The sequence below is a fragment of the Aptenodytes forsteri genome, unplaced genomic scaffold (assembly GCF_000699145.1).
Source record: "Aptenodytes forsteri isolate BGI_AS27 unplaced genomic scaffold, ASM69914v1 Scaffold155, whole genome shotgun sequence".
In the NCBI taxonomy this organism is placed as follows: Eukaryota; Metazoa; Chordata; class Aves; order Sphenisciformes; family Spheniscidae; genus Aptenodytes; species Aptenodytes forsteri.
Window position 1 is genome coordinate 6,438,148 of NW_008794446.1, and position 22,056 is coordinate 6,460,203.

Here is a 22,056-nt window from a genome sequence, read left to right on the forward strand (position 1 = left end):
GCCGCCGAGGGCAGGAGCGAGGTCCTGCCTGCGCGCCCGGGTCGCCTGCGCTGACTGAGGAGGTGACTTGGAGGCACCATTATCCTGTGAATCATCCCGTCGTCATTTGTCAAGGCTGGGAGAGAAGGAAGAGGGAGAGAGGGGGGAAAAAGCCCGCACGCAGCTGATGTGGCGGTGTAGTCCTGCCTGGTCTACCTGGCACCGCTGGTGCTGCTGCCGCCGCCGCCGCTGACAGGGATCTGCTGCCATCTCTGGTCTCCCGCTGGCTCCTCCGGTACAGCCCCGGCACTGTTTGCCCCTGGATATTTCTCCTCCTCAGCCGGCCGCCTTCCCCGCTGCGCATCGGGCACCTCTTTTTCGTAGGGGACGTGGAAGTTGCTGCCTCCGAAATTGACACCGGTTTTGCTTCTTGAAGATCTCCAGCGGGCTGTTCTTGGTGCTTTTTTTTTTAAGTTGATTTTAAGCCATTTAGGGTAACATCAAGATGTCCAGCAGCGTTCCAGCTGATATGGTAAGTCTTACACTCCTTATTTAATAGTAGTATTGTGGAATAACGTTTATTTCGGCCTGTTTTGGCAGAGAAGATGGAAGGAAGAGGGGCGTGGGAAGAAAAAAAAAAAATCTCGGTTACATATTTAAGGAACAAAAAGTTCCCAGTTAATAACCCCCCCCCGGCCCAGATGCTGGTTCTGCTTTGCCTTTTGGTAGCGGGGTGGGAAATCTGCAGCGTCGCCTTCTGTGTAGCAAGGCAAGGGGGGGATGTCTGCTTTCTCTTACCTATGGCAGTTAGTATCTGACTGCCCTTGCTTATTCCGTGTAGCGCTGCTGTTCAGCTCTGTCGAGCATTTTTTTTGGGGAAGATAAATATGAAGTAAAGCATTCGGAATTATTTACTCCAGACATTTCTCTTTTTTTCTTTCTAAACCAGCTGAAATTTAGTCTCAGCCTTCTTCCTTTTCTTCTCTCAAACTTCGCTTGTTTCTTACCGACGCTTTGTCTTCCGATGGTGATGGGAAGTTAATCTCTTCACTTGCCGCCGGGTCAAGAGCGAGAGAGAAATTCTCATGCACTTATTTACATGGCGAGGTTCTTTGTGCACTAGCTGCAATCTGGACGTTTTTCAAGGGCACTCCTAGTACTTCTTATGGCGGACTGTACTTCAGCCTGTGTTGGATACTCGGCTCGGTACATTTGAAATAGGAAGGTATAGCAGGGCAAGAGGAGGGAGGGCGAATCAGGTCTGCTAGGTAATCTTTCGTTTAGCAACACCTTCCCCATTTGTATATATTGCTATAGATCGCTTAATTGAAAAAAAAGTTGTGGCTGCAGTTTGATATGTTAGTTCTTTATTCTTACGGCAGAATATTTTCAACGTATCTCCCCCACGACTGTTCACATTTAACGGTACTTTTTTTCTAAAAGCAGCAGACTTGTCCATGCTTTTTTTTTCTTTCAGGATGAAGTTCTGTTTTGCGAGTAAAACCTGCCCCGGTAGTGATAACAATAAAATCGAGTAGCCCTTGTTTCAGCCATTGATATACAATTAATGGTGCTTATGTATGACAAATGAGCTATTGAAATAATGGTATCCTTTAGTTGCTTACTTTCAGTGTTCCCTTCACAGCTTTTGTACTGCAGTCAAAATGAGTGAATTCTGCCAAAAAGGCAGAAACAGTAAGATATAGAGCATGATCAAACACGGGTTTAAGCTCACCTTTTTTTTTTTTTTTTCCTTCCCCCGCCTTTCTCAAATGCTATAAATAAATTTTGCCCCCTGGAAGAAAAGGGTGATGAGGAGACTATTGCCTCTGACTTTAAATCCTTTCAACTATTAATTTTCATATATTTCTTTTTAGGGTCTCTCTGGCTGTTAGAGTGCTTTGAACCCCCTTCTCACTTGCACGTGTCTGCCTTGCATTATATCACAGAAATCCTCTCCTTAGCTGTGGAGAGTTAGATGCAAATCTCTTAGTGCTGCTTTTTAAGTTGCCTGGAGGAGTCCCTTGACGGTGACATGAAGCACTCCTCTTCCCTCTCACCCCGGGCTGAGCACACTGCCACCTCCACACTACTTCTAGGTCCTGCTTGCCTTGGAATCGTGATGCTGCCACTAGGCTTGTAATGTTTGACGTTTCACATCTTATACAAAATATACAAATTTTAAGATAGGTAAAATACTATTTTGTTTCTGTGAAAACCATTTCCTTCTGTTGTTATGATGTAATGAGAATACCACTGACAGGGATAGCTAGGCCTAGCAATGCTCTGTTTCTTCAAATCAGGAAGAAGCTTGTTACACATAGTGATGTTTAAATACTGAGTCATTACAAAAACATTTGAATGAAGATGTTACCAATGTCGGTAGAATTTAACTGAATAAATAGATGTATTCTGGTCTGTCTTAGGATTGTTTTGTTGAGTTTCAGCGTTATTAGCTGCAGCTTCTCTCTGAAAGTTTGAAGTGTGTTGTAGAAATTCAAGTTATTAAATACAGTTAATAAATATTACTTTCTAAAAAGAGCAGTTGAAAACTCATTTTGGGTCTCCTTTTGTCACCATCCTCCTTATTTCAAAGGAGCTTGTTCAGGAAAGAAAATGGGATTGTTATTTGATTGCTCTTTAAAGAGGAGCACTTACCAGGCTGTCACCTTGTTTATATATGTTTTTATTTAGTGTAGGATTTTGCAGTTTGCATTTCTCTTATCCACCCATTGTGTAATTTGCATTTACAAAAAAAATGATTTCTATAGGAGTTGGCATCAGTGTGATGGAGTGTCATATTACGAAGACTCCATCACACTTAGTAAATCTGCTATGAATTACTATAATTAAGTATTATAATAATTATGTTTCAAACTGTTTATGTCAGATTCATGAACTAACCTTCTCATAATAATAATAAAACTATTATAATTGCTGCTTCTTAAAAATCTGTTAATTTGTCTTCCTGTCCCACCTTTGAGAAGGATCTGCTATACATAAATTTATAGTAGATTATCAAATCTTCAGTAAGCTTTGTACTTGTGTGTAGGCATAATTTGATGCAGCCTCCTTTTCTCTAACATTTGGTTGACTTCTTTCCAGAACTACTACAGATTTTACCACTAACAATTTCAACATCACTTCTTAATGGTAAAAGTACTGTCTTAATTATTTTACATTCCACTAATAAATTGGATAGTGACACACCACATTCCGGGTATTGTAAGTTTGTGGTGCCTTATTCCTTAGCAATGTGTGTTACTTATAGGTTAAAACTCCACTCCTGGAATGAAACCTGCTAATATGGACCTTTTTACTTGAGTAGTTTCATTAACTTAATTAGGACTAGACGTGTATGGGGCAGTGCTTGAAGACTATATTGCATATCTAGAGCCTAATTTTGTTTACTTTTTCACATAAGTACTGGTGATTGTGATGGCAACAGGGCGTCTCTGAATATGTTCAATAATTTCATCAGGTAATTTATCAGTTTTACCACTTGGTAGCAGCTAGAGTTTGACTGTGAATAACAATAGGGCTGTTTGCAAGTTGTATTTCTTCTGTAATAATAAAGAGACATGAGGTGGTTTATGGACTTGTGAAGTTAATCACACTGTTTTTTTTTTTTAGTTGACCACATGAAAATGGTTTGGTATTTGTTTAAACACTGTAGCTGATTATTGTAAAAACGAGCTACGAAAAACCTACACTTAGTCTAGAAGCTATTACTCAATTGAATAATCCCCTTTATTTCAGTGGAGTTATCACAAGAATCTGGGAAGCTGCGTCTCTATTCTGTGTGCCTATGATACTGCTCCTTACAGATATAATTCTTCAGGGATCTTAGAAGTTCACAGTAAGGGGCCTGTATGACTGAAAAGTATTACGGTGTCCGCCGCTTCCTATATCGGTGCATTTTATGTAGGTACGAAAAGGCTCTGCCAGCACTTTCTTCCTGGGCAGTTCTTTGCATGCCCTCTAGGATATCAAATTCTTTTTCTGTCTGAGCAGTAGCTGAGAGTGATGCTTTTGGCTCATGGTGGGTTTTTTGGATTTTTTTTTTGCATTTCATAAACAGCAGAAGACTGAAATCTATCACACAGTTAAAGGTTTTCAATTTTATGAAAAGTGGGTTTTCAATTTTATGTACAGCTATTGAATCCATATGCTGTACTTAAGAGATGTAGGCAGTATGGGAGAGATTATTTTTAATAAAACAATGTTTGGTGCGAGACACTTGCAGACATGCAAGAGGGTGGAATCTATGGTCTAAACCACTTACGTACGTGGATAATGTTAGAAGGGGGCAATAGGTGGAAGAAGAATAACAAATAGAAACCCTGCTCAGTTCAAGCCTTGTTATTGTTAGCGTCTTTAGTGGAAATGTGTATATGCGTGTTCTTTTTTTAAGAAACTTGGTATAGAATGGTGATGAATAGCTTAACATATATAAGGACTTCCTTTTTAACACATATTAATGGAGGCTAACAGGGGAAAAGGATGGATGTGTAACTGATGCTACATCAGTAGGGGAATCTTGGCATCCAGGAACAAGGTTCAGACAGGAGGGACTCGAAGGAGTAGCTGGTTGTATGGCAGCTGAGTTTTGTTGTCTGTCATTCAGTCTAAACAATTCTTTCATTTAAGAATAATAAGTGCAGTAACATTATAATATGCTTGGAACATAGAAAGAAAATACTTTGTTCACTCATAGCATTTTAATGTATTGGAACAAAATGCAAGAAGTCATGCATCTCTGGTCTTCTATTTTAACTGCTTTTCCTTTTGCCTTCAGTAGATCCTTTTTCCTGGTTTTGAAAATTACTGTATTCCTAGTAGCCTTTGTGCATATAGTCATAAGTTAGTCCCTTAAGTTTTTTTTATAATAAAGGTCTAATTCTTTCTCTGTATTTTTGTACCCCCCATGTTGAAAGTTCTTATCCATTACATGCTAAGATAAAAATATCAGGTTTTTCTGTACGGATATTCTTTTCCTTCCCTTTTTTGATTTTTCACTATTGTTTGCTGATTGTAGCAGATAGGATACTCCTATCCTTTGTCATTCTCAGTATTTTGTTTTGGGTTTTTTGTCTCCTTTTGGAGAAGGAATTGGTGGGATCTGTGTTATAAAGAAGAGCTTGAAAAATCTCCTTCCTGATTCCTTATGTATTGAGCCAGCCTCAATATTGCAGCATTTCTTGTAACAAGATGAAGAACCTCCTTCTCTGTTATCTGCAGCAGTGGCCAGGGATAAACTTGTCAAAGCTGATGTTGAATGTATATATTCGGGTATACTTCAAAATTATTTGTATTCACCATTTCCCCCACCCACCCACCTTTTTTCTTCCACAGATTAAATAATGTCTTACCTATTTATCTAACAACCAAAAAGAAATTTATCTTAGTAATGACTGGCATTTTTATGTATGACACTGTAGTGGGAATTCCACAGCATCCTAACACATTAAACATACTCCAAAACAATGTTTGCATGTCCTTCATCTCATTTTCTTCAGGGATGAACAGCTTTAACCTGTGCATGAGATAATGATCGATATTTACACTGGGCCTTGGTGCAGCACTATACTTCAGATGGAAGTGTAGGCTGGCAGCGTAAACTATTTCTTCCTTCCTGCCACCCACCCATGTTGTTGTTGTTACCTGAATTGGTTTCTCTCTACTTTTGTTGTCTAACTCCATGAAATACTTGGAGGGGATGTATACTGAAGGACATTTAACTCCTCCCTTGTTGGGAATGCTGGGAAGCCAGCAGTAGCTGCTGGCAGGTTCCAGCAGGGCTGAGAGATAAAAACCAAATGCTGAGTACCTGAGTATAGCAAAATGATCACCTCTACAGCAGGAACACTGAATTCTGCATGTTAAAAAATTGTCAGATGTCATCTGTGGGAACTGGACAGCTTAGTCAGGACCTGAATGGGGACAAGTTGCACCTCTCAGGTGTGGAATTAGGGACAACTTCAGGTACTGGTAATCTGTATTTCACCTTGGAGCTTGTGACTGCTGTTCGTGCGTATCTAAACTTAAATTTAGATTAAATTTAGATTATTCCGTAACTCTCTTCCTTGGCTTGGCTTAAGGCTGTTGTAGGAAATCAGCTTGTCTGAATGTGGTCCCTGCAGCAGACTTGGTAAGCAGTACTTTTATGATACTGTAAACAAAATGACTAAGGGCATGCTTTTCTGTTTTTTAACTAAGAGTTCTTCCTAAGTACAGCTTCTGTGAATGTTGAAAGCCATGGTCATGGTATATGCAGTAAGTGGGATTTACTTGTTTTATATTTCTGGTCAGTCAGCTTTGTTTCTTAGTAAAAGTCAGAATGTAAACTTTTGGTGATGTCTCTATATATGCTTATGCAATACCGAGCAGAATGGAGAGCTCAGTTCTGACTCAGCCTGTGAGTGCTACTCTAGTTTGTAGGAATCCAGAAATATCTGGAATGTGACTAATCATTCTTGTGGTTCTATGTAAAAGAGATAGTACAGCTTATTTTCAATCTTTTCTTTGTACAGTATTGGATCCACTAACTTGGTTATTTTTCATTCTAACTACGGTGAAAGGCAGAGCTGCTGATCAATACTCTTTTCCACGTTAAGTCTGTCTTTGCAGCAATTAATTGAGCCTACTGAAGTAGCAAGCCTTCCCTGCCACAATTTTGCATGCATAAACTTCAGCTCACCATAATTATTAAAGGAATATGACTGAGTGCAGTGCTTTCATTTTAGAAGCTATTGAAAATGAGCAGAATGTCAATGAGAAATTTTAATGTCACTGTTCTCACGCCAAATCTAAACTCTGAGACCCCAGCTCTTCATCAGTTTTGACATAATTTAGAGGTCTGACTTTTGAAATTCAGCTATTGTTAAAAATTACCCTGTAAATTCTGCTAGAAGGACAGCCTTTATTTTTTTTTGACAGCTTCTGTTATACGTATGTTGCAGAACATCTTAAAGCAATGACTGGAACATTTTTCACTTGGTATACCTCCAGACAGATGTAAATTCACAGATGTGCCACTAAGTGTTGCAAGCAATGATAGTGAGGAAATACTGAGGGGAAAAAAAGAACGAAGAATCAACACCCTGCAAGAATTGTTTAAAAAAAAAAAAAGAAGTTGCTGAGACATCAGTTGAGGTTCTGCAAATAGCAGTATACACTTCAATACTGTGTTTTTTTGTATCTGAAAAGAAATTTGAGGGGGGAGAAGAGTTGCTAACAGGCTTTCTAAGAATGTAGAGAAAACTATTTAGGAGGTCTGTTTATTTTTGAGAGTAACACTTAAAGAAAGAGTTAAGACCTTCTCACTTGTAGGTCTGCTGGGCCTCAAAAGTATAGCTCTGTGGAAATACTTAAATGTTGTTGCAGCCGAGTACTCTTACGTATTTGTGGAAATTTGGTGTATTTTGCAGTCTCTAACTGGGATTGTATTTAGCTCCTTGACAGCGGATAAATTTCTTGCTGCTCGTAAACCATCCACAGTGAAGGCAATCTCTTGATTTGTATTAAGACTCTGCAAGTATGTTGAAATCTGATTTTAAAAAAAAAGTAGTGTATATTTTCCACAAATAGAAACTTCCTGTAGAATGAAGATTTGGCAGATTACACAGTTGTGACACTGCCATCAGCATCTTGTAGTTTTTTTTCTACTTTCTGTAAAGAAATTTGAAAATAGCTTGCTAGTGACAGGATTACATTTGTGGGTTTGTTTTGTTTTGGTTTTTTTTACTTAAAATTATTTGGGAGACTCAGTTTAGAGTTAAATGGAAAGTTTGTGGCAGAGCTTAGCTGAGTCTTTATTCCATGATACTGTTGTTATGGAGATAGAACAAGAAACTCCTTGAGTTTTATGTATGCCTTATAAATTAACCAAGTGAAAACAGAGATTCTGCCTGGGAGTTTGGTAGGTTTGTTCTACTACCAAAAAATGAATCTATGCCTTAGTGGGACGTAGGTACCAAAATGGTACTTCATGTTCAACAGCATGGAGATGCAATCTGGAAATGTTTGTGTTGGTGTCTACCTACTGTGACAGTTTCAGTTTCTCTTGAGAGCTGGCACAGATTACTGCTCAGGCTAATCTAATTTATGTCAATGGCTTGGACCACTTGCTGAGGAACAAAGGTGGTCTTATCCTGGAGTGCTCTTTAGCTGCAGCTGAGGATCTGGATTTTAATCTGCAAATATATTGGCAGTTTGGATGGGAATGAAAGTTTAGCTCTTATTTTTTTTTTTTTTTTTTTTTTTTTTAAAGGGTGGTCCTGAGGTCTTCTGGATGCTTTTCTGTCATCTTCATTATGCAATATTCACTGTTTCATGTTGCATAAGAAATTCTCTCAAGCACTTGATAGAAATGTAGTACCAATTTCAAAATAAACACAAGGAAACTAAATGTGTTTTTCTTTCAGAGATTGAAAAGAACAATGTGTTTCTTCTAAAAAAGAATAGCACTTCAAAGGTCCTGAGGTCTTCTGGATGCTTTTCTGTCATCTTCATTATGCAATATTCACTGTTTCATGTTGCATAAGAAATTCTCTCAAGCACTTGATAGAAATGTAGTACCAATTTCAAAATAAACACAAGGAAACTAAATGTGTTTTTCTTTCAGAGATTGAAAAGAACAATGTGTTTCTTCTAAAAAAGAATAGCACTTCAAAGTCATACTGTAGCATTGGTTGGTATCTCCTCAGTGGAGTTATGATATGGTAATGCTTTGTGTTCTGGCAGAGATCCACATCACCATAATCTGTTTCTGATACTTAACATACATTCTAGATGGTACTACTTAATCTGTCTCCGGAATCTGACGTATGTTTTCAATATAGAGAAATAATGGAAAAGTGGTAAAATAGTGAAGTGCAGTGTTAGTCAAAAGTCTTTTGTAGCTGGAGGTGTAAACCTAGGATTCCTTTCTTAAAGGTAGATTAGTGCCAGTCTACATGTGAATATATGTGGCATATGCTAGTAAGCCTCAGGAAAGTTATTTTTTACTAATATAACTTATAACAATTCTTCTACAATAGCAGTTGTCTTCAGTATTTCTTTTAAGATAAAATACTAACATTTTTCAGACCTGCTTATCTTTTATATGCTATAAGGGACTGACTAGAAGCCTTTGTAAGCTTTTAAAGCCTGAAATACCTAGTTGCAGTATTTTTTTTTTTAATTACAGAATTCGTATTTGTATGGGCAGTAACATGAACATAAAAATAAACTTAATTCTTGGGATAGTATTCTGTGGTTGTATTTGATGCACAACACATTACTTAAGGCATATTAAATTTGAATATTTATGTCATTTTGCCCATGAATTAATACATTTTTAATCTGTGCAAACAAGTTACACATCATAACAGCTGTGGGGTATGAGAGTGAAAGCTAACTCTCACTTCTGAAGCTGGGTTATTGATCTGTGATGGAAACAAACTTCATTGGACTTGCATGTTTTAGCGATTTAGAATCATAGAATAGTTTGGGTTGGAAGGGACCTCTGAAGGTCATCTAGTCCAACCCCCCTGCCGTGGGCAGGGACATCTTCAACTAGATCAGGTTGCTCAGAGCCCCGTCCAACCTGACCTTGAATGTTTCCAGGGATGGGGCATCCACCACCTCTCTGGGCAACCTGTGCCAGCGTTTCACCCCCCTCATCGTAAAGAATTTCTTCCTTGTATCTAGTCTCAATCTGTCCCCCTTTAGTTTACAGCCATTCCCCCTTGTCCTGTCGCAGCAGGTCCTGCTAAAAAGTTTGCCGCCATCTTTTTTTATAAGCCCCCTTTAAGTACTGATAGGCTGCAATAAGGTCACCCCAAAGCCTTTTCTTCTCTAGGCTGAACAACCCCAACTCTCTCAGCCTTTCTTCATAGGAGAGGTCTTCCATCCTCCTGATCTTTTTTTTTTTTATGCTTTGTATACTTGTACAGCTATTTTTGGCAATAAACCTCAGACTTTCAGAAAGCTTTATTAAAAGATTTTAAGTGAGAGGAATAAATCCCCATTCACTAACTCCATATGATTCAGTAATAATGAAATTAACATGAAATCACACACAAAATTAGTAACTTCCAATACTCATATTACAGCACATAAGTGGTGATGAGGATGTATTACTGTATGTTTATAAGAATAATTAAAAAGCTGTTCTCTCAATAGAGTTGTGTGTTCTCTTTTATGAGGACTTCCTAAGTTTTCACTTGCGTTAAGTTTCTGGATTTTAACTGTTGGACTGCGATGTTCTATATTAAGCAGGACTAATTGTGGCATGGCATCATGTGCATGCTGTAGCTGCCCCCTGATAGTTGCTCGGCGTGGGTTGTACTGCAGGTAAATCCCTGCCTGAGGTTGGCCTTGCACTGGTTAGTGTGGTTGGGACACTGGGATCGGTGGTTTAGCTGTTCTTGTGAACACCTAAGGAAGTGCATTTCTTTCCCTGTTACACAAAGGTCACGGTAATATTTCTTGGAGTCATTCTAGTTTGACTGTATCTCCAGTCAGGAACTCCATGTTTGTAAGGTGGGGTTTGTCCGGCATGTTACCTTTGGCCATAAAAATGTATAGGGGTTGTTTGACTTGAATATTCAAAGACTTTGTACCAAAATGTGCTATAATGTGTATTCTTCATGCTATGAATTTCCAAGAAAAGCTATTTTAAAGACCACCTTTATAATTTAAAGATGTGGTAAGTATTTTATGTGAGTGTCAGCTCTATGCTAGTTTACTTCAAGCTCAAGCACAAAGGAAGGGAAGCTTTTATCTCAAAAAAAAAAAAAAAAAAAAAACTAGTGAATATTTCTGGTCATCTAGGCCGGGGTTTTAAGGTACAGTATGTCAGATCTGGCACCAAGAAAACAGCTTGTTACTGAAAAATTTGACTTTGTCTTGAGGATCTCGTTTTCATAACTAATGCTAAGATGACTAGGCGCTCTTATTAAAGAGAAACTGCAACTGTGTTTGATTTCTGTCTGCTTATTCCCTCTGGCCAGTATAGTTTCATATGAATCAGGATTTCATGTAAATCTGGAAATTGGTAACTTTTTTCCCAAATTACATATGTTTAAAATTATTTGGAGGTTTAAAATATTCTCTGTAGTGGGTGGAATGCTAGGTAAACTGTAAGCGGGATTGTGATGAGGGCTCCAGTGAAGGTGGCAGTGGGTATTTGCAAAATTATTTTAGCTTGGAGATAGTGACCTTTGAATTGTGTTTCTTCTCACTAAGAAGGGAGTCCTGTAAGAAGGTGGTTCCTACATGCTGCTTTTTATGGGAATGAAAATGGGCCCTGTGTGCCCATTTCTTCCGCTTTGGGGATAGCCAGGGAAATCCCTATGGAGGGTTACAGTGCAGGTGCAGAATGCTTCTTGTTCCAGCACTCTGATGCTGGCACTTGATGATGCTAGCGTATGTGCTCCTTGCGCTTACTGCAGGTGGTAAGTAGGACTCGGAAAGATTTTAATGGGGAATCTATAAAGTTTTGGTGGGGATGGACTCCAGAGCCACAGCTATATCTTTCCCTGAATTGACTATGAAGAGTGTAAAATCTCTCTATAAAGAGCCTGGCACTTCTAAGCTGAGGTTGTCTTTTTGAGTAGAGATTTGTGGCTTTTAAGCAAATACAATTTATCTTGTATTTTTTGCCACTGTGAGTATGGTGCAATATTTATGTCATACATGGAAAATTCACATTAAGAGGGAACTCTTCCACTTGTAAAATGAAATACAAGACCAGTCATAAATACCAGGATAAAGACTGTTTAACAATATTTATCCATCCTGTGGTGTAAATGCATAATTGTCTCTTCTTCCAGAACCATGTGCTTTTCTCCCGCTCCTTATTCAGCATCTCCTCATTGTTCAGAGACTGGATCAGTGCCTTACCTTCCTGTACTGCTCAAACTTTTCTTGGAAGATAAGTCTTAATTAATCTTGAGCCTTCCTGTGATACTAGTCTCCTTAACAAGTACTTAATAAAAATCCCATTTATTTTTGGAAGATCTGTGAGAGAAGAGGTTATTATTTATCAAAAATTGTGGATATTGTGGAATGTAATTTCTCTGGCCAGTTCTGCTCTGGTGCATCTTCAGTGCCTGTGAGTCTTGGTTGTTCAGAGTAGTCATATTGCATGACTGTACCAACATTTCAGTTAAGCTGGTGTGCTCTTTGCTGATGTGAAGGTTTTATTACAGGAGACTTGTGGTGGACAGCGAGTTAATTAAAATGATGCAAAAGTCAATAAAATATTTATACATTGATAGATGCTCCCAAGAACATTTGGAGAAAGGTTGTAACCATATTTGTTAACAAGTTGTAAAAAGCAAGTTTTGAGGCTAATGCTTTAGGGGAAGCTGGTTTTCATACCAGTTTTGTCATAGGGCTATGTTAGTATTTCTTTCAAGTCTTATTATTGATTGAGAATCACATGATTTTGCTGAAGTGTTTTTGTTGATCTTTCAAAGAAACTGAAATTCTGAGCACTTTATTTTCAAATATTGCCTTAATATAGCTGTCAATTTTCATGTTCCTACTTTTCAAATAGCATGCTAGCAGTTTAAATACAAAGCAATCTCAGGAGAAGAAAACAAATCTACAGCAGTTTCTGATGTTCAAGGACATGGGGATTTAGTGTTATTCTTAAATTATCTCCCTCAAATTCTGTATTTCTTCTTTTTTTTAGGAAATGAAATGTAGGAAAGACAGCTTGCCCTATCCATAGAGCACAGAATGATTATCAGTCAGTGCCTTTATCTGCAATGGGCTGCTTGGTAAATTTCAAACTCAGCTTAAAAAAAAAAAAAAAGGCAAGCACCAAAGTGAATAATTCAGAGTGCTGACTAATGCCAGATAAGGCAGAGTGAAGGTAAATAGTTTCCTGCCTTTTATAGTTGATTCTGCTGCTGCGTATCAGTCCTGACTTTGATGCTTAAATAAGTGTCCTAGGTTATGGATTTTATTTATAATGAACATGTGGTTAGGAGGTGATTTTGTTCCCCTTTGTTGTTCTCTTCTGCCAAAAAAAAAAGAAACTTTTTTTGTTTTGTCTCATAGTTCTTAGCATATAGAAATGAAGACCAGAGGGAAAGAAAATTGGTGTAGTTAGTGCCTCTATTAGTAAAGTTTCAAAGTTTTTTTCTTTTACTAGACGTTGTTTTGCAAGTGGAAGATAGAGAATTATACTTGAATAAACACAGCATTTGCTGCAGTCTTTGGTATCACATAATAGTTTTTCTTGTAAAATCAGATTGCAATATGTTCCAAAAAATGGGATACAGTTTTTAGGAAGAACCATAGCTCTTTGTTGTGGGAGTTTGAAATTTCCTACACAAAAATCACTTATTCAGAATCTTAACATATAGTAGTCTTGTATTTTTGTTCTGCCTTAGCTTTGGGGTAAAGCCAACAGTTGTTTTGTCGTGCTCTATTGGAAGCTGTATTGGCTAACCCTAGAGTGTCTGTGGAGCTGTTGGGATAGGGAAGAGAAATCTTTTGAATTGTTTCAAAGTAGTTCTTGCTGGATTGCTGGAAAAGATGGCATTCACTTTGTTGTAGGCATTTTGGACTGCTGTAGCAGTTTGTAGGATGGGTGGTGGTAGCAGCTGAAAGGAGTACAGAGAGACGCCAAATCATGATTACACAACCATCTAGTGACAAAGGTACAGGCACTGAACACAGCAGTGTCAAAGCCTTCAGGCTTATTTATGGGCAGTAACTTGCCGTACAGGCACGATGGGCAGCAAGAAACAGTCGAGGAGTCGTCATAACTTTCTCTTACCACGCATAGGTTTTGTACTCTCAGTGGTTAAATTCCATTTAATGAAGTTTTAATGTGTTAGATAGTAACAGGTTTCTGATGGACATCCTCACTCTTCCTCTGCCTGCCAGTCACAAACATGTCCAAATCCATCCTTTAATATTTGTATTTTCAGTATTGGTGCTGAATAGAGGTAGAAAAGCAGCATGTGTTACTTTGCTGGGTGGAAAAATTATTGACATGCGTCCATGTAAACATTATCTCACCTTCTGGCAAAAGTAAATCTTACATTACCAAATATAGGCTCTAAAGCAATAAGGCTTCAAAGACTTGATTTGGTTGCCTAAACATGGCGTTTAGTGCCAGTTCACACGTGCCAATGTGTCCAGGATGGCCAGAGAGAGCAGGCAACAATGACACATGAGTTATGGGAGACCCATGCCCTTCAGGAGGAGCAGCTGCACTGTATGGGGGGAGTACTTCACAATGCCTAAAAATAGCACTAGATGTATATGTTTAGGTAGGTTTTTTTGAGCTGTCGGGGCTTTGTAAAACCTCATTTGCAACACTTTCATATTGTTTTTGGTGAGTTGTATTTTCCTAGCTTAAATTCATTAAGTAGTGCTTCAAAATCATTAGATGTTTTAATTTACAGAAAATCACAGTTCTACCAGCTTTGTTATTTCCTACAGAAAACTTTCTCATCTACATTTGTGAATACTGCAGTAGAAAGAAAATTTTCCAGCCTTCAAAATACATTTCTTTCCTTTTAGCGTAGCAGATCTTCCCCTAATTACAACAATATGGAAATTTGAATAGTTGTAGGTGTACTACTGCTTATTGTGGTGAAGTAGGTACAGTGTGATTGCAGATCTTTGCCAAGCCTGATCCAGTCTAAGCTGTTGCACGCAACCCGTTAAGAAGAAAACGGACATTTATACACGTTATCACAGTAAATTTAAAAGTAATTTAACTTACCAAACAAATGAAAATTTCTACACAAATTGGTTAATATTGAAAATTATCTGAAGCCTTGAAAGTGTGTTATCCATCCTCTTTGTAATTCATTGTATAAAATTGGACTTGAATGGTCTATTCTAAACATCACAGCAGAAATGTGGTGTGTTTTTTGCCTAAGTGTGTAATTACACTTGTGGAGCAGGACAGAAAGAATACTGTCTATACAAATGTTATGTTGTTTTAATGATACTGAATTTTTTATAGTGGAGTCTTGCAAAGAAAGTCAGATATGTTGGGGTTTTTTATATTCGCTTAAAAGAAAGAGGCTTACTACTTGCAGCTTGACAGGTCTCTCTTGACATTTGGCCTGAAATGTTTACAAGATATTTCATATCCTCACAGCAGAAATGAATATGAGTGGGTTGACAATTTATGCTTACTGAAAATTTATGCTTACATAATTAAATAATGAAGATTCTTTGGCATTATATAAGATATGAATGCAGGGAAACCTGTTATCATTGCCCTAGCAAGGTTTCTGTTGTACAGTGGAGTAAATTTCATATCTGTAATTTGATAAGTACACTTTACATTTTATATTTTGGAGGGCAGCTTTTGATACTTGTGTATTGCTAAAAGTTGACTTATGGATTGAATGAAGCCTTTATGCTGTGTTTCGTATTAGCACTTTTGTTTTGGCTCAATTTAAGTTTTGAAACGTTAGTTTAGTTTGTGTGTGTGTGTGGTGGAGGATTTTTTTGTTTTGGTTTGGTTTTTTTTAAATTAAGTTAGAAATCTAATGATCATAAATAAAACATTTCTAGCATAAATTGTAGTATTTGTAAAGGAGGAAACAATATCCAAGCTACTTCATTATTATCTTGAAACTAAACATATTTTGTCTCTGCATACTTAAAAGCTACATCTTATTTTGCTTAAACACTTCATATTTTGAGGAATTTCATGTAGAGGAATCTTTATATGGTAACTGTGTAAATAGATATGTATCTAAATATAGTCTTCATTGCTTTGACAAGACTAATCTTTGCATTTGTGCTTCTAGCAGACCTCTTTTGGATGGCTAGAATTCATTACTGAGGGATCAATCAAAAATTTACAAAGTAGAATTGATAAATCGGGAACCCTGGAAATAACGCTTGACCTGAAGAGTCACTTTTTTTTTTTAAAATCATTTTTAAGTATAAAGAAGCAAAGAACTAGCAGTCCACAAGTATATTCGTTCAACTCCATCCATTTTCTGTTGTGGATACATGGGCTGTTACACTTTATAATACAGCTTCTATTTGTGTTTGAGTGTATCATGATTGTTGAATGCAGGCAGTTTATTCAAAAGACTTTTATTGTTCAAACTAAGCTGAAAAGGATCTGTAGGGTAAAGCTGTGACCTAGTTCTGGATTTCCATGCTTTGGAAAGTATTATATTGCCAAATCTGTGCACGTGTGTCTTTGTTTAATTCTCTTTCCTTCTCTTTGAAGATTGATGATTAATAAATTATTTTTAGGTTAATAGTAACATATCTATGAATAGAACGTGCAAAATATTCTATTAAATGTTAAATTTTAGGGTTTAATTTTTGTGGGAAGAGAATTTTTCACCCAATGTAATGTATTAGAGAGAAGGTCAGCCTACCTAACTCATGCTGGCTCTGAAGTAAGTATCATGCACATTTGTAGCACCAGCGTGCTACGTATGTAGGGAGAATTGACTGCCTAATCTGTACTGATAGGTATTTGAATTTTGTAAGTTTAATTATGTTCACATCTCATTTTCAGGAATGGTCAAGTCTCTGTAAATGAGCAAATTTAGTATTAAGACGTACAAATATTACAGATTTTTAAAATTAGAATGAAGAATTGCAGTTAAGCAGTTATGTTCTGTGTTTTGCTTTGCTTTTAAGTTGGTGAAATATGGGGCTGTGCTACTTTTAATAGTAGCTTGACCCCATGTTGAGCTTGATTTTTGTGGCATTGAACTTCCTGGTTAAGAGTTCACAGGACTGACAGATGTTTACTTGCAAGTTTAAGAAAAATCCCTAATATAAAACAATGTTTTCTGAGAAGATACATTCACTTTTCCCTATACCATGTGAAAAGGTTAAGACTTTGATTTATAAAGTAATAGAAGGGAATTATATTTGTTATTTAAAACAAACAAATCTCCTTTCCCCCCAAACCCTGTGATGTAAAACAAAGATAATGGAATTACTCTTTTCTTCGTGAAAATTAGGTGTGGTGACATGGCATTACATACCAAAGGAGTATATATAGAAGGCAGCTTGGATATATGAAAGAGGGGAAATTTTTTATTGTTTGTTTTTGTTTGTTTGTTTGTTTGTTTGTTTGTTTTTCCTAACAAGCAATATAATATTCAGGCATGCCCCTAGCTTTCTGCTTGAGGTACAAGAAAGTAACCCTAAAACTCCTCACTTTTCTGAGCATGGAATTTTTTTTCGCAGACAGAAGTGTGGAATAGGATATAATCTATAGAAACATGTTTTTTGTTCTAAACATAAGTGTATGTACTACAATAAATGCTTAGTTTTGTTTCATTTGAGAAATATTCTAAGGCTATTGAAATACTGTATCTCAGTTACGTTAAAAAATTATATTCGGAGACTGAAGCAAAGACCAATTTCATAACCTGTGCCACCATCTGTTAAATGCACCAGAAGCTTTTTTTTTTTTTTCCCCTGGATGGGTTTAGCCAGCTGTCCATTTTGCACTGTTGCCTGGATGGAGGCGTGCATTTAAGAATAACACAGTAGGCTTTCTGTCAGTTGACAAAAAAGCTTTTTTTATTTTGATCTGAGACTCCTTTAACTTGTCCGACACTTCCTTATATTTAGTCTCTGGCTGAGGAATGTATTTGAAACCTTTCCCCTGTTGCACTCCTTTAGTCTGTGCTTTCATCTTCTCCCACTTAGGTCTGGAGCTGCTCCACAGGACAGGACATGTGCCTTCTCACCGAACCCTCTGTGAGGCATGTGGATGTATTTGCTAGTGGCAACCCAAAGTCTATTCTAATCCTATTGACATCTAACACAAGTGGCATTTCGTTAATCTGTCTGGCACTTTCTTTATCTGGCCCTGTGAGATGATACAGCTTTTTGTAACTTTATTTTCTTTTAGATGAGTGTTTCAGGATGGTAATACAAACCAGTAGAGTTTACTGAAATAATTTTCCCTTTTTAAATGTTGCCTTCGTGATAAATAAGACCTATTCAATAATGGTGTCAGGGTGACCTGGCAGATTTTAGTGTTATGTTGTTATTATGCTTAATTATAATTTATATAAGGGCTGATGAGACAAGGAAAAATTTTTATTTACAAAAGCATGGAAAGAAAATTGTTGCAGGTCAGTTAATCATTCTATTCTGCTGTTCGGTTTGCAGCAAAACAACCTGTATTCGGAAAAAAAAAAAAATAAGTTGCAGAAAATGGTTTAGAATTAGAAACCAGCTGTTTGCTGACTGCAATTTAGAGCTGGCTTTAACTCTAAAATGTAGTTTTAGAAATTCATTTTCTGACTTCCCCAGGAGTTTTGCTTTTCTTTAAATTGTAAAATAATGCCCGAGTAAAATCTAGCAGAAGTCAGTTGAAGAAGCTACGTGAGGCAATGCACTGTATTTTCTGATTTGGATTTCCATGAAATATATTGTGTGCTGCGTCTGATCACTCACATTTAGAATGGCAAAGCTCCTTTCGTTGGCTCGCTCTGTTGTGTCAGGTTGAGGCTATTGGGTTGGGAAAGGATTTGGCTTCACTTCATGTGGAAATCCATGTTTGTTTATTCTTCATCATAGAGTTAGAGGTGTCTGCACCACTTAAAAGCATGAAACCACTGAATTCAATGTTGTGTATGAATACCCCAGTATATTCTCATCCTGTCCAGCTTCGTTTTCTGATCTTCCCAGAACAGCAGCGCTCTGTTTTGGTGCAGCTTGATGGAGTAGCATTTTGCTTTGTCTCCAGAGTGTAGATAAGCATATGAAATGGGAACAAGAATTTGTCGCTATTGTAGGGAGGACATCTGTGCTACTAATCAAGCTATGGTATCAAAATATTTGAAAAGCTTGCTTTTCTTATATGCATGTGTCAGTTGGATAAACTGAACTTGAGAATTAATGGCATCCAGTGTCTGCTGTTTGTACATGGTTTGCTTTGCTTAACTTTATTGGCCCAGCTCATCAGAGGCTTATTCTAGGAAGATCAAGGACTGCAAATCTATGCTTTTAAAATCTCCTTTGCCCCAGCCCTTGTCTTCAAGTCTCACTGGAAGCTTTGTAGATAAAACCAGGGTATATAATGTGATTGCAAGACAGTCCATTTATCTGTGTTCCTGGCAAGTGGACAGCCAAACCAAGCACTTAGTGCCTTCATTCAAATGTTTTGATGAACCAGTGGACAAAATTGTGCTATAAGCTCTGTTTTGGCAATTCAGTTTCTCCCTCTACTTTTCCGTCTAGTCATTATGTCTATACATGACTAGCCATATAACACTTGCCCTCCACTGGCCATGTTTCCACCATGTCCTTACAGTAGGATTTAGTTAGTGGTCATGCAGCTGAAAGAGGAATTGGCCACTGAGTGATTTGATGGAGGAGTAATCTACCAGAAATTCCCCCAAAGCTTTTCCATAGGTCCAGCTTAAAACCACTCATCTGATGATATTAGGTTCACTAGATCTGACCCCAGCAAAGGGGAGAAAGTGGGAGCATCCCTTTCATCGATAGCCTGCATTCACACAGGTTCAGATGTAACAGAAAATGCACTCTCTTTATGAAGAGACAAGCTAGCTGAATGTTAGAGATCCAAGCGTGCTTACATTTATGTAACCACCAATGTACTGAGACAATACCAATCTCCAAGTAGGATCGTAACAATGAACATAGCTTACAGGATTAGTTGCTTGTCAGGCAAAACAGAAGCACTCTTAATTTTTTTTATTTTGTGAATTGAATATTAATAGTAAAAGGCACATGAATACCTGAATAGTCTTCACTTTAAATAGTTATTGCTGTTGTAAACTTCAGATGAAATTGAATAACCAAGAGGAGAATTAAGGAAATAAATTTCTTTCATTTTAATACCTTTTTGATGCAGTATTTACTCACTCCTTTCTCACATTCCTGGTGCCATATTTATCAGACATTAATTTCCCTACTGGTGCTGCTTTGTGTGTGTGGGGGGAAATAAATCAGAGGAGCAGTGAGAAATCTCTAGCAATAAAAATCCTTTGGCCTGACGGAGGACATGAGTTTTAATAAAGATATCATGCGCATGTGTGTGGGAGGCATTGGAGGTGTTCACCTATTCCTGTAAAATGTTTTTTCTTGTTTTGTTTAGCCCTTCAGCTATCAGTTGTAGATAGAGATAATAGTATAAATTGTTAAGGTAGAATAAAAGATTTTTTCCTTTTTAACTCTTGGAGTCTCCTAGAAAATTTGTGAGTCAGAGGCTGGGGTACAGAGATAAAGTTCTATACCCATAATAAACTATTTTTCCCGAACTTATTAGTTGGGCTTAAATCTGTTGGTGGGGCTGCCAAACGTGGTCTTTGAGGCTCTACTCAGTTTAGTGGTGCCTTGATATATGGAATGTGTTTAATACAAATGATATTCAAAAGTAAGAAAATCCATAGTTATAGATCATGGAGTCATAAGGTTAGAAGAGACCTCTGAAGGTTGTGTAGCCCAAAGCAGAGCTAGTTGTGATGGTGGCTCAAAGCAGGGCTAACCTCAAACTTAGATCGCGTTGCTCAAGCCTTGTCCACTTGAGTTCTGACTGTGTCCAAAGATGGCGATTACACTGCCTCTCAGGACCAGAGCTTGCACAGAGCTCTCTGTGCCAGAGCTTAAAGTCCCTTCACTGGGAGGGTTTATCTGCATGTGCAGTGGGAATTTCCCTTGCTGCAGCTTGTGACCATCAAGATAGTATAAAATGCTGTTAGATACTTTAGCTCCTTGAATAAGAACTTGCAACCAAACTATATCAGAATTCCTTGTATTTTAAAATCTGAGTGATTGATTTGAAATTTATAGCAGATAGGGAGTTTGCCTCGGCATAGGAGTTTTAAGAGATACCTGTGATGGTTTTTTCAAAATAACCTATTGTTCTGCATTCCTGATTCCTCTTCATTGGGGTATTTACACTCATCCATAGATGGAATGGTTGTGATTGTGTAGATTTTTATTGAAAAATGGGATCAAATGAAATACCAGAAAAAATTGTCCCTCTCAGTTATTTAGGTGGGAGTAGGAAAGAGAAAGTAAATTTTTTTGGGGGGGTTAAAGAGGAACTTGAAAATAGCAAGGTACTTCAATTAAAAATAGATAGCTAAATAGGAACAAAGAAAAGAAAAGAATTGTCCCCAAATGCAAAACAGGCTCTTGTATGTGTGAAGTTTTGGAGAGGAGCAGTTGATAAGATTTTTGTAAGGCAAAAACAATAAACAAGGAAAAGTTTATTCTCTTTTTGTTGTTGTTTGTAACAGCAAAAAGTACTTTAAATATGTATGCACAATGTTATGTTCTCTCTTCCATCTTTTTGGGTCAGAAGTTAACTTTTTGTTCCTTGCATGTATAGTAACCTGCGTTTTGTTCACTCATATACTCTGTTTAATGTGTTGCAGTTTTTTTGTTTTTAACTTTATTTTAAGCATTCAGGCTACTGAAAGAAACAAACAGAATAAGGGGAAAAAGACACCATCAAAATGTCTTATTTAATCTGAATGGTGTCAGTGATACTGAAGGAGGTTGGAAAAAAGTGCAAATTGTGTTTAAGTTGTTCTCTAAAACGCTACATTGCACGTGTTTCATAAATTTTTGAAAACAGATACTGCAAGAGAGGTTCTCATCTCTGAAATATGCATCCTGGTGGAATTTGATACTAATTGCTGGAAAGGAGGAAGATCATCTGGAACAGAATATTGCTGTTTGCTTCTGTTATGGGAGAGGAAAGGGGCATCAGTCAGTGATCTTGTCCCTGGCTGGGCAAACGCTTGATGTGTGCTTCACTGTCCTGTGCTTCACTGTGGATGCTCCACTTGGAAGTCCGTGCTGTTGCTATACCTTGCTATTTGTATAAAACGAAGACTCTTTTATTTAGATATCTGTTGCCCTGGCTTTATTTACAAAAAATTTGTCAGTTTTCTGAAGTGTGATAAAACACAATTAACATTCTTAGTTTAATCCCGCAAGGCCATTGGGACCTGTGCTCCTCCCATATGGATAATGTCACATCAAATGTACAATACCTCCATCTGCATATTATCAAGCAGTGTCATCCTCACAGCACGTTGTGAAACTGTCAGGTAGTATTTTATCTAAAATACTGTC

General features: G+C 37.5%; 1 protein-coding gene across 1 annotated transcript in view; it reads left to right on the forward strand.

Annotated features, from left to right (window-relative positions):
- Positions 1–8: 8 nt before the first annotated feature.
- UBL3 (ubiquitin like 3) overlaps positions 9–22,056 on the forward strand; it is a 59,862-nt gene continuing 37,814 nt past the window's right edge. The window contains exon 1 of the mRNA XM_009290218.1: positions 9–511. Coding sequence (XP_009288493.1) covers positions 485–511 — 27 coding nt within the window. The 5' untranslated portion in view covers positions 9–484. The remainder of the gene's footprint in view (positions 512–22,056) is intronic.